The 13,215-nt window shown below is 41.0% G+C and overlaps 1 protein-coding gene across 2 annotated transcripts; it reads right to left on the bottom strand.

Annotated features, from left to right (window-relative positions):
• LOC124150175 (hemicentin-2-like) lies at positions 1-11,731 on the bottom strand. 2 transcript variants are annotated; one of them, XM_048386956.1, is made up of 11 exons: positions 11,538-11,731; positions 8,915-9,241; positions 8,436-8,711; positions 5,899-6,153; positions 4,813-5,085; positions 4,179-4,475; positions 3,729-4,031; positions 3,233-3,349; positions 1,659-1,689; positions 1,367-1,431; positions 1-638 (listed from the first exon to the last, which is right to left on the bottom strand). In XM_048386956.1, the coding sequence occupies exons 1-11, from the start codon at positions 11,638-11,640 to the stop codon at positions 508-510; spliced, it is 2,178 nt and encodes a 725-aa protein (XP_048242913.1). In that variant the 5' UTR covers positions 11,641-11,731; the 3' UTR covers positions 1-507. The 2 variants fall into 2 exon arrangements, with proteins under 2 accessions (XP_048242913.1, XP_048242914.1); XM_048386957.1 differs by lacking the exons at positions 8,915-9,241; positions 11,538-11,731 and adding an exon at positions 9,294-9,415 and having other exon boundaries at positions 2-638.
• Positions 11,732-13,215: the final 1,484 nt, after the last annotated feature.

Raw genomic sequence — 13,215 nt, 5'->3', positions numbered from 1 at the left:
AAACTGTCTTTAAAGATATGTATATGTATATACATGTAAATATCTATAAGCTTCTAAAAATAAGATTGCTTTGGGGAAACAATGTACATCTCTGAAATCAAATATAGTTACAGAAAATGGAGTGTGTGTGTGCAGTTTGGTTGCTTAGTGATTGTAGCTCATATTGGGTAATAAGTTTAACGCAGCTGTGTAGGAATTCTTCAGTTATAAATGGTGTTAACGCTTGGTGTGGGAGGAAAACTGATTTGATGAAACCCACGAGCACTGGTACAGTGCGGAAAAGCTACGAAGGGTATCCACAACGGATCTGAGATACACACGATCACGGGTGTCTGGCACACCTAAGGGACGTAACTCGGCACTTCGAATTATTGCGTCTCAGACGCTTTCAAATAGAAAGATAGAGCCAACCCACTGATGTAAGCCAAGACCTCATGGAAGACGTATAATGAGACATATTGAATGTGCTGCTTTGTCATACACTGAACTCTGTTTTGATGATTGCAGTTAGGTCTCATCATCAGCAGACACCGCCATGTTCACGTACTGTTTCTCTAGTTTCTCGTAAGCTGGTGCTTCTGTTGGCGTGTCCCTGTCAGACGTGAGGGCGTCGTAAGTGCTGCCAGATGTCCCCGCACCTGTAATGGTATTGTTACACATCATCCTGTGGTCGCCCAAAGTACAAACCATGCACAGTAAACCTATTTGTGACAAGATTGAGCTCGCAATAAACAATAATGGTGTTTATCCTCCTTGTTACCTCAATATTTCATGAAACAAGGACATACGATATGCATGTAACTGAAACAATCGACGATAACCAGGTGGAAACATCCGCGTTCTCAGCAGCTCCTTGTATTTGAAACCATACATCAATAAGTATCTTTGACAGTCGAGTCAGATTCTCTGTGGTAACTGGAACTTGTGAACCCTTACATTTTAAATAAGTATGCTAACTGGAAATACCAGACACCAAGGAAGATATGCATCACAAATACAAATAATTATAATGAGATAAATTTTTACAAACTTTTTTTCGTGAAATCCAAATTATAAGGACAACAATACACCATTGGTTGACAAGGATTGGATATAAACCTCCTTTCTTTATGTCCTTGAAATTCCGCCATTTCATTTGCCAAGGAGCGGTCACGTGACATTCGACAGAAGCGACCCCAAGCCTATTTTGAATGTGCCTTTGTCGCTTTCTTATATAATAAACAATTATATTTTATGCCACTACATGTTTTATGAACCCGAACAAAACAACATCGACCGCGGTCTTCTTCCACAGTCAATATTGTGTTTTTTTCGGGTCCAGTAAACAAGAATGTGACTTATGTCCAGTCTATAATCCTTGTTTTACCTGACTGACGATGTTGCTGGCGACTGTGCTGAGTTGTCACGGTAGATGCAGCTACCTCATGATATCTGTATAGAAACAGTAGCGTCACATTGCAGGACATTCTATTGTGTGTGTCCATATAACATGAATTAACTTTCCTCTGCGAATTACGTTTTATCACAAATGATATAGTCTACACTGATACAGTAATAACAGGGTACAATGAACAACACATCTGTTCCACTTTCAATTCAGCATCAACATGTTTAAGTACTCACTTATTTTAAGTATAGCAAGAGCCAAAAGTACTTACACAGATTCCTCTTCCTTCTGCCTCGACGGATCTGGAAACACAGATCTCCCACACTATAACAGCTTGTACCCGTGTCATGTTCGTAACAATTATTGCGTGATCAAATCATCCCAGTCATCAATAGTGTATTAATAGTGTGGTGCATGTGTGTTTTACATTTTCTGTTTCATATCATTTTAACTGGTCAGCAACAAAACTAGTATTGTATGTGTACAATGCTTATTTTGTCAAATAAAAGAATGAACTTGTCCTTAACTGACATATTTCATTTCGATCCAACATTATATTACAATAAGGTGCATTTAATTTAACACAAGTAAATAATTGTTTTAATGGAATATCCCATCAAACCACGTCAGTGAAATTAGATGAGCATATGGTGACCCATTATTACATGGATAGAAACCCAAGCGACACTATCACTATTGGTGTCAAGTTGTTTCTACATGAGTTGCCCAATGTGTGCAGACACAGTTGTTAACTCTAAGCGAGGACTGATTTTACTGATGCAAGTCTGGCCCATGAGAAATGCTGTATGGATGTTATCTTAACCACAGAAGTTGCCTGAAAAAACATTCCCCAACGTCACAGCTTCAGACATCTTCCATCCTCTTCCTGATGACCTTCCAGCTATTTCTCCAAAGAGATCTTGTGTTCAGTTGACCATCCCATCCTCATTTGTTGGTGGTGCATAGATCTTGAAGAATATTCTTGGTTGGCAGTATAAAAGTAATGTGAGCCGATAGTTCGGTATCTTGTGTGCATTCAAACATTGACTGTATTTTTTCCGGTTCATTGAGGTATGAATCGAAAAACCGATGTGCAAACTGTATAAATCTGTGTCCTGTCATGGTGTACATCCTGTTATGGTAAAGTCCATCTCACACATTTTCTGGTGTAGTACATTCCTTTTCAGTTTGTACGTCTTGAACACCACATGACTGCAGTTAGGGGAGTGATGAAATTGGTTGAACTTTATACGAAGTGGTCCACTTATTGTCCATACTTTGTCGCAAATACCTGGTATATTGCTGATGCGTCTTAAAGAACCTGTCCACTCACTCACTAATAATGCAAGAGTTATGTCATAATGACAAGCCGATACCAATATCAGGCTGGTACCCTAGTATCCATTTTGAAATATCACAAACATGTTAAACATGGTATCAGGATTAGGTCTCTGACTATGTCAAACTGGTATCTCTTTCTCAGTTCAAGTTCTTTGGAGTTGGGCTTCACTTTCATCATCATCCACGTCTTAGGTTCTTACCCTCCTATTACCATGCATCATTTATAGCTTTAGTGTTGATGTGGTAGATTTAGACGAATGTTCACATTATGTACAGCTGTAGAATGAACTTGCCACGAACATTACTGATCCGCTTCCTCAGACAACCTTCAACAGCATTGTTAAGCCACATCAGCTACATACTTTGTTCATGTTGTGTGTTCGCTCATATTTCGAGAGTCGTCTGAGTGAACTGTCATCCATATCATGTGGCAATATAAACTGAGCTAGTGCTTTGTCTCAGGGAAACGTGTATCTCCTATCCTGATAAGCCATGTATACATACCATTCCTTAGTGACAGTCGCTTCTTTCTGCAGATACAAACTACAGCCAGGCACACTGCTGCAGCAGCTACTGCAACAGCAAGGCCAACGCCCACACCTACCCCGAACGATAGCTCACCTGAACACAGAGAAAGGGATGTTAGTTTAGATAGCTTCATCTTTCAAAACAAAGTCAAATTTTAGAAGCATGATATCGGAGCCTATCGTAAGTAATAGTATTTGAATATCACACGAATGAAATTGGATGGTGAACGCCCCCGTAAGAGCAATAAAATGTTTTCGCTTTGTCTATCTGATCTTGACGTGCATCATATTTTACCTGGAAGGAAATGAAAACTTCAACAACGATTAAAGCGTAATGAAGTTTGATAATCATGTTTCTACGATCTCTGAAACATTAAGGATATGTTTATTGAAAAAAAAGTTAAAAAGTTATAAAAGTGAGCACAAAAATATTCATACAATGAACATTGAAATATAGTATCGGTCTGACATACCATTGTCGACTGCAACAGTGAATGATGTACATGACGCTGTCACTGGTGACGTCCTTGCAGCGCCCTCTGCAGCATAGAGCCTGAAGAAGACTGTCCTGTCTCCAGACTCAGGAAACTGCACCTGTCTCATCATACCATCACTTGCAACAGTGGCGGAGACTGTGGTCCAGTTAGCCTGTGGCAGTCTTTGTTCCACCAGGAACCCTACGCCTCTTGTCTCATCATCACCACCCGGTGTCCACTGAAGGATGTAGCTGCCGGCTTTGTTTTGACACTGGAAGTTCTCCGGTACAGAAAGTGGTGCTGTATGTAAAGATAAAGAAAATACCATAGATTCAATAAGGAAACATGATCACATGATAATGAATTACTATAATGGTGCGTGTTTGTGTTATTTCAGTCAAAGGTATATTTTGTTTCAGTTAGTTCAATTATTTAGTTCAAACCCACCTTTCTTTCCAAGTTGAAATTGCATTCGGAATCTTCCAAGTGTGTTTGTGACGTTTACATTATATACTCCATAATCCGTCTCTTCAACAATATCTGTGACAATATATGACGTCATGGCCTCGTCATACTGGCGCCATTTTGACAGGTCGACAGGTTCTGCACTACCTCCATTCTGTTTAAACCAGGTGAAAGTCGGTTGTGGAAAGGCCAGGATGTACACCTGTAATCTGATTGGCTGTCCTATGTCAACATACACGTCCCTCCCTGTGGGGTATTGGAAATTGAGCCGCGGGGAACCTTCAATGTATAAAGTATTTCTTTTCACGTGTTTCTCCCTGCATTGAAAATATTTCTTTGTCAAGTATTTTATTGCAATGACAGTGACTTTATAGTTTTATACATCAATGCAGTTTCTTTATCGAAAAGTCGTCCTTCTTGTCAAATACATTGCTTCTTGACAAGTCAGTATGAGGATATGAGTCAACATATCACCTTCTAATTTCCCATAAAATTTACGCTCAATATTGGACATACTACTTCCAGGTGGCATACGTGGCTGTAGAATATATCAATAGATGTGTGAATATCTTGGTTATTAAACCAGATACCTTTAGAGTCTCATCAAGGTACCTACATTTTATATTTACTGTTACTGATGCTGTCATTTCACCAACTATGTTCCTTGCAAGACACGTGTAGACGCTGCCGTCAAGACAATCCGCTCCAGTCCAGTTGAAACTGGCGGTGGCTGCCTCTGTCACGTGGTTCAGTCGAATAGTGCCGTTCATGATGGAGATGCTGGAGAAAGGATTACTGTCTACTGCGCATGACAGAACCACAGAGCCTCTTTCGTCAACTCCAGCTGCATTGGACTGACCATTAGCCATTAAAACTGCAGATGGTTTATCTGAAGAGTGAAAGGCGGATTTAAATTATACCTTTACTTTGTCCATCCGTCGTAGTTGTAATGCGACTTGTCTAAATTATGCAAACTAAGAAACATTGTGATATGTATCTTCACTTCATTTTAGATAAAATATGTCAATACAACAGTGAAGACGCTGAAATATGCAAAGCATCTCTGTAAATATATATGATGTATCAAGTAAGTTTGGGGTTGGTGGGGTAGCCTAGTGGTTAACGCGTTCGCTCGTCACGCCGAAGACCCGGGTTCGATTCCCCAAATGGGTACAATGTGCGAAGCCCATTTCTGCTGTCCCCCGCCGTGATATTGCTGGAATATATTGCTCAAAGCGGCGTAAAACCATTATCACTCACTCAAGTAAATTTGACCACCTGTGGTTTATATTCCATATTTCATACAAACTAGTTCCAGCATGTCATCATGCTTCATTCACTTTAATAATCATTCTCAGCACGTCGTGAAGTTTCCGGTTTACAATGGATCGTAAAAGGCGACCAGAGGGATTGGGTGATCAGCCGTGGTGATGTTATATCTTTGGTTGTTTGTCCTGTTATCACAATTGCCGTAAATTGATGCTCATGATGTCAATTACTATATTGTCTGATCCAGACTCTATTTTATTATACATGATTTGTTTGTTGTTTAACGCCAGTTGTTGTTGAATCGTTTCTGGACCAGACAATCCAGTGTTTGAAATCATGAGCATCGATCTACGCAAGTCAGAGGGCCAGATCCCGTTCGTCGCCTCTTATCACAAGCATGGTTTACTCTAACATGAAATGCAGCCATACGCACATTGGACATCAAGTGAAACAGCAGGACTCTGTGTTATGCCATATGTGTTAGTTGCCGTGCACACGTAGCTGCCAGCCATGGTCCTGTTTGCTGCTCCAAGACTGAGGACCTGTCCAGTCACGACTGTCTGAGATCCTTGTTTCCAGGAATATGAGCATGCAGGTCGACACGTGCTGACACACGTGACCTGGGGTACGACGTCAGCCTCCTTGACTTGTACAGATGTTGACGAGATGCTGGCATTGTACGGAGGATCTGTAAGATCAGTGCTACGAATCAATTCAAACTTGGTTTTTAGTTACATAAACGAAAGTAATTGCAATTCGATTGTAAAGTCAAATAATTAGAAATATAACTCAATACTGAAAACGTTCTTCTAAACGTTCCATTTGTATCATCATGGAGAAACACATGTGTCGTTTTAGAATATAAATATATATAGTGTTATATACACATGCACAAAAATTAAGCGCCACCATATTCATAGTCTCTTGATTTCACGTGTGGGAATCAGAAATACGAAATATGATTGAATTAGGCCTCATGTTTCATGAACCCACATCTGTCCAGATACCACAAGGAAAGGAAACGAACGCTGAAAGATGGCAAGTGATAGGCATGAAAATTGCTGGCATGTCATGCATGGCCACTGCAAATGGGTCGTCATCAGTGTTATCACTCGTTTGATTGTCAAACATGGTCAAACCAATGATGTCCAAGTCTTAGTCCAAGAAAGACCTCTAACAGAGAGGATAGACGTCTTTTAAGGATAGTCAGACGAAATCCATTTGCCACATGAACAGATTTAAGACTGCAGTGAATTATCCATCAGATATAACGCCAGAAGACCAGTAAAACGTCCTCAACTGACTGGGGGCGGTCGGGTAGCCTAGTGGTTAAAGCGTTCGCTCGTCACGCCAAAGACCCGGGTTCGATTCCCGACATGGGTACAATGTGTGAAGCCCATTTCTGGTGTCCCCGCCGTGATATTGCTGGCATATTGCTAAAAGCGGCGTAAAACCATACTCACTCACTCACTCACTCACTCAACTGACTGAGAGGCACATGCGGAATCGTCTGATATGGTGTCGTGCCCATAGTCGATGGAACTGGCATATTGCTAAAAGCGGCGTAAAACCATACTCACTCACTCACTCACTCACTCAACTGACTGAGAGGCACATGCGGAATCGTCTGATATGGTGTCGTGCCCATAGTCGATGGAACTTGGCCAACTGGAGAAGGATCCATTGGTCTGACGAGTGTCGAATGCTGCTTCGAACTGTTGATGGTCGAATACGTGTTTGGAGGCAACGTAATGCTCGTTTTGCACCAAGTAACATCCAGAAGACCTTAGCATGTGGCAGGGGGTTGTGTTTCCTTCGGCTGCAAACTTCCGCTGGTGACAATTCTTGGAAACCTAAATTGCTAACAATGCCAAGATGCCGTTCTTTGTCCAGTGGTAGTCCCTCATTTTGACAACCATCCTCTTCAGACAAGACCTGTTTACATGGACGACAATGCTAGACCACAAAGATCTCGGGCAGTTTTGGCTTATTTGCGTCAAGAAGCTATTGTTACTCTTCCTTGGCCGGCCTGTAGTCCGGATCTTAATCCGATTGAGCATCTCTTGGACATTCTTGGCCGGAAAATCAGACATAGTGATCCCCCAGTTCAAAATCTCGCTGGACTTGAAGCCGCACTTCATGAAGAATGGATCCGTTTGCCTCAGAGAAGCATTCAACGACTTGTAATGAGTATGAGGGCGTAGGGTTGAAGCTGTGGTCAATGTCCGTGGATCATACACACGTTACTGACGTTTCTGTCTTGCAATAGACTCTGCACTCCCTAGGGTGTCTATGTGACAACTGATTTGATCTGCTGATATCATGACAGTTACATGACAGAAAAAGTTTTTCAATGTTTTCTAATCCTTCAATTTCTGGTCTTCGGTAAAAGTCCATTCTGCTCATATTCTTTTGGAACACAAGAAAAACTTGCTTTGGGACAACTTTTGCATCACATGAGGTTTACATATACGGCTTATAACACTCGTACATACATCTCGTTATAACAGTCATCATTAAGTGCCAAAAGTAACAGCTCACAAAAATGGTCGGTGGCGCTTAACTGTTGGGCATGTGTATACTATGATCAATTCAAACTCAAAGCCTTTTTTTTATAATATATATTACAAACCAAGCAACACTTTCCCAATACACACGTACAGTAGTGCTTTCAAATAGCAAATTTATCATTACAGGGTATTTTGTTCAGCAAGTAATATTACACTATTGAGTATTTATATATACATTATGAACCTTCCACTTTGTGCTGTACAGGCAAGTTAGGAAAAGTATAATCTATCTTTGTTCAGTTTAATTCAATCGGAATAGTGTTCAGAGTGACGGTAACCTTGGCATTACACCATTTGTATGCAGTTCAAAGTTGTAGACATTCCACTGTGGTTACACTGTCTAACAACAAGTACCACCACATACCGATGTGTATCTGGTAATCTATAGTTATATACCTACAGTCAGGAGTTATCATCAGAACGTCGCTATCTCCCCCCAGGCCCTCATCCTCTGTCACGTGGCAGGTGATATCTTGTGGGTCATGACTCTCAACCAGAACTGTTAGACTAGCGCCACCTGGCGAGTTAATGTTGACACCATCTATCTTCCAGGTGTAGGTGAAGGTCAGTCCATGATCTGCAGGCAGTGTTGTAGATGTAGATGAGCACGTCATTGTGACGTTCCTGCCAACCACGGGAGTTGATTGAAGTGATGTGACTGGCTTGGTTGGCTCACCTGAAATGATTGTTGGCACGCTTTTACAAGACACACAAATTTTGCTATGATAAGTCGTTTATTTGTTTATATTATGTCATTTTATATATTATTAGAGTCAGGTGAGGAAGACACACAATACTTTCTATTCTGATTTGAGTTGGCTCCTGAAACACATTCATATCGTATGCACATGGTTGATTTATCAAATGTAAACAACATACCGATGACTATAAGCTTCAAGCCACAGTTCGGTATATGACTGGTAGACCCCGCAGTGCTACAATTATAATGTCCTGCATCCGATCTTGTAATGTTCTTCAGCACAAATGTGATGTTCCTCGAGGAATAGCTGCCTTCCAAAATTACTCTATCTTTATATGGATCTGTGGCTATGAATACGTCCGATGCTGTAAGAATAAAGGCTATCACACCACTTGGTGTAACAAAGTAGAATGAAGATCCTGTCCCAAGACCACCTTGTGGGATGAGGAAGCTGACTGTACTGTTATCTCCAGGGTAGGCGATGGCTGTAGTCTGACTCTCAGCATCTGAGGATGGAAATGTAGGGCTAAAAATCGAATTGCATTGATATACACTCACCTAGAACAACGAGCGTCTGTCCACAGTTCGGAATGATATCACTCAGTCCTCCGTTACCACAAGTGTAAGTCCCAGCATCAGATCTGCTGACATTGTTCATATCAAAGGACACAAGCCCCGCCGACAAGGTGCCGGTTTGCTGTGTTAGCGAGGAGGACGCCGGTCCCATTTGGGTTCAGCACATACATTGCAAGGACAGATGTCCCTCGTGGCACCTGCCACCTGAATCTGGCCGTTTCCGTCTCTCTAACGATGACACTCTCGCAATCTGTGACTAGAAAAAGTCGACTTTTCAACACATTGAACACAAATACCCTAACGTTTCAAATACGTATAAAACCTGTGTAAGTGCAAATTGAGAATGTGAAATATCCCGAATGAACCTGCACAATCTCAGCGACCACTTTAACATAGAGTCAGTTAGTTGGTACTGCTATACATGCAAACACTGGTTATCTGCAACAGTGAGGAATTTATGGATGTTTTCAAGTTGTATTTTATTTTGTATATAAAAATTCAATAGAATTTGCACAAAACCGTTTCCTGTTTGTGTTATACAGTTTTGTTAACAAAGGTATTGTACATGGTATTCTCTCTTACCTGTTCTTCGTTTAGGCCAGGTTAATGAATAGCACATGTATTTCATGTTAGTGTGAATCTTATTTATGATATTGAGGATTTTGGTTTGCTGATTGGATCATCTGCCTCAACGAGAATGTACCTCGTGGTGTCGTACTAATGATGTCGAGCTAAAGATGAGAGGTTGTACTAAAGAGAGTGGACATGAGATTAGCATATATATTGTTTGTAAAAAAGTTCAATGTTATTATGGCATAGAATGGATAGTAGTATATATGAACTAAAGTTCTAGCCAAAAACGTCTATTGAACATATGAAAGTGGTTGTCTTCAATGTAATACTATTTATTTCTTGTTAGATGTGAGAAGTAAGGTATCGCTTATCTCCCTTTGTTTTGTATCTGTGATACTACTGTGACATGTGCTATACTGTGTTATTTCTAAATGTGATAAATTCAATATTATTATGTTTACAGGGTATTCTTCTTCTACTTTTCTGATACTTCTACTATTAAATAAACGGATTCATACTCTACAGCAAGTGAGCAAGTGGATGAGTGTGTATGGTTTTATGCCACTTTTAGCAATATTCCAGAACTTTCATGGCCGGGAACACCAGAACTGAGCTTCACACATTGTACCCATGTTGGGAATCGAACCCGGGTCTTTGGCGTGACGGGGCACGGGTGGCCTAGTCGTCTAAGGCGCCGCGATTCGCTGTGCAGAGTTGCGTCCCTTGGGCACGCCAGAAACCTATGTGGGTTCCAATCCCGGTTCGCCCCCATTATGTTTCTAGGTTTGTCAGCACCATACCCGTGGTCGTGGGTTTCATCGAAGTGGTCAACGTCGGGGACCTGCATCACTTCCGGCTTTCCTCCCACATTAAGCTGACACGCCGCGATATAACCGGAATACTGTTAAAAGCGGCGTTAAACTCAACTCACTCACTCACTCACTCTCTCACTCACAGTTTGGCGTGACGAACGAACGCTTTAACCACAAGGCTACCCGACCGCCCCGTGGTGGTGTCATTGTGCTTGTTTGAATGACAAATAATACTAAAGTGATATCACCTGTACACAGAGGGGCTGATATGGTGTCACTGCCCGGGGATTAACTTCCTCTCATTTCTATGCATCTTTACATACATGGCTTAGCATTCAATTACACATACAATGGGTGCGTTATCGCACAGTGAGTTGTATATGCCGGTATTAACACTGGTGAATACGGGACAGAGGAACGTCGACACCTTCGATTACCTACATGTTATATGTACACATCGTCCAACCGTTTAGAACAAATCTCTTGTGAACAGCCACATGTGTGACAAAGCATGTAATCGGAGGACATCACGTACTGAACGTTAGAGGGTTAACGCATGGAGGCCGGCTTGTTGTTAAGTCCTGTGCATTACATTAGTCAGGTTGTTATTGCTAGAGTTTAACGATCACAAGACTGAAAGAAAATATTTATTGAAAGATTGATTGGAATCTGATTCATTCCAAAGAATGGCATACACGAGTATGTACGTTCTACTGGACAGCACACACGAGAATGTACGTTCTGCTGAACAGCACACACGAGAATGTTCGCTCTGCTGGGCTGTGTGCAGTGAAGCAGTTCAACTGTACTATTTTCAAGTATATAATTCACATATACTTACATCTAGCACCACATGAGATCAGGATAATAATCCACAAATGACGTATTTTGATCTCCATGAAGGATTTTGCACAGACTATGTGTAGACTTCCCTGAACTGACATACACACATGTTGGTATGGTAGTCGGGTATATCTACTTGAGGTGAGCCTTTCAACTTCCGGGTGGTGGGTACAGGGGTAAGTTCTACTGTGAGTTTGACACAAAGCAACAACACATATATACCCGTCAACCACGCATTAATATCTATGTCATGTTAAGGCGGTCGTTGTGTACATTATTGTGCCTGTGTGTTAGAGAGTTGGTTTAACGGGGCTTTAAGCAGTATTCAGGTTGTATTACACTGTGTCAGCTTAATGAGCGGGAAAGAGCAAAGATTGATTGTTGTGAAACCAGAGAGCAAGGATGTTGTGCTGACAGAACAATAATCGTAATCAGAGAGAATTTGGGATCCTCGGACGACTATTGGACGTAACTCTGTACATTGTCTTAATTAAGTGGGTCACTTGAAAATTCGACTTCATGATCACACTAGTCTTGGCAATGGCTTCAACACATAAGGTTGAATAAGGATCCTTTCTGACTGCGAATATGCATAATGTAACAAATAAGGAAAACATTTAAACTTGAAAACGGTTCAAGGATCTATACCGAAACGCCGCCTTTACAGTTGATAACGAATTTGTTATCCATAAATTGGGTCTACTTTGTCATCCGTCAGCTTCTATGTAATTCCTATCAAACAGTTCATAACCATGGATGTTAACCCTAGTTAATATTGATGTGAACTTTGTTCATTTCATTTCAACAAGTGGGACTACTGAAAAGCACTAAATGCATAATTAAGACTAAAATGTATAAAATAACAAAATGGATATTTTTTTAGGTTTTCAACAAATATTTCTCTGCTATGAGCAATTCCTTCCTCTGGGATGTAGCTAATAAGAGTACAAAAGGGTGAAAGAGTCAATTTGGGTCACGAACATTCTCATACTTAGATACTTAGAAAATAATTTTCTCGCATGGGCCATACTTGAACGTAGACGAAAGGATAGTTTGACAAATGTAATTTATAAAGTCTGCTACAAGGCAATACCTTTTGGACGCCAATAATTAAGTATATATGTCAAGTTGCTGCACTATTCATTGCTTTGTACTGATTGATGAATTTGTCTCACTGGGAACTTGACGATGACTCTCTGGCGTCACCCTGATCACGTTACCTGTAACGGCTTGTCACTGACTTAATAGCAAGTCTTTTACACAATCGTGTTATATATGTAGTCTATTATCAGAATGGGGGGCATGGGTGGCTCAGTCGTCTAAGGCGCCGCGATTCGCTGTGCAGAGTTGCATCCCTTGGCCACGCCAGAAACCTATGATTGTGGGTTCGAATCCCGGTTCGCCCCGATTATGTTTCTAGGTTTGTCAGCAACATACCCGTGCTCGTGGGTTTCACCGAAGTGGTAAACGTCAGATATCTGCATCACTTCGGGCTTTCCTCCCACATTAAGCTGACACGCCGTGATATAACTGGAATAATGTTAAAAGCGGCGTTAAACCCAACTCACTCACTATTATCAGAATGTTCCATACTTCGATATTGGGAATACAAGCTAATTCACTGATCGCAACCTCTTAACGTGTCCTTTCTAAATAATATATTGCATAACATGTCG

This window comes from Haliotis rufescens, unplaced genomic scaffold (assembly GCF_023055435.1).
Source record: "Haliotis rufescens isolate VD_foot unplaced genomic scaffold, xgHalRufe1.0.p SCAF_63, whole genome shotgun sequence".
NCBI classification, from domain to species: domain Eukaryota; kingdom Metazoa; phylum Mollusca; class Gastropoda; order Lepetellida; family Haliotidae; genus Haliotis; species Haliotis rufescens.
The sequence above is the reverse complement of the archived record's forward strand: the minus strand, read 5'-3'. Positions and strand labels throughout refer to the sequence as shown.

Bases quoted from the DNA above. Each gene is read 5' to 3' on its own strand.
- LOC124150175 (XM_048386956.1), bottom strand. From the start codon at position 11,640: ATGTCAGTTCAGGGAAGTCTACACATAGTCTGTGCAAAATCCTTCATG. The intron at 8,712-8,914 runs GTATGTTGTTTA...CAATCATTTCAG, and splicing joins CTTGAAGCTTATAGTCATCG to GTGAGCCAACCAAGCCAGTC. The intron at 6,154-8,435 runs GTAGGTATATAA...CTGATCTTACAG, and splicing joins TCTGATGATAACTCCTGACT to ATCCTCCGTACAATGCCAGC.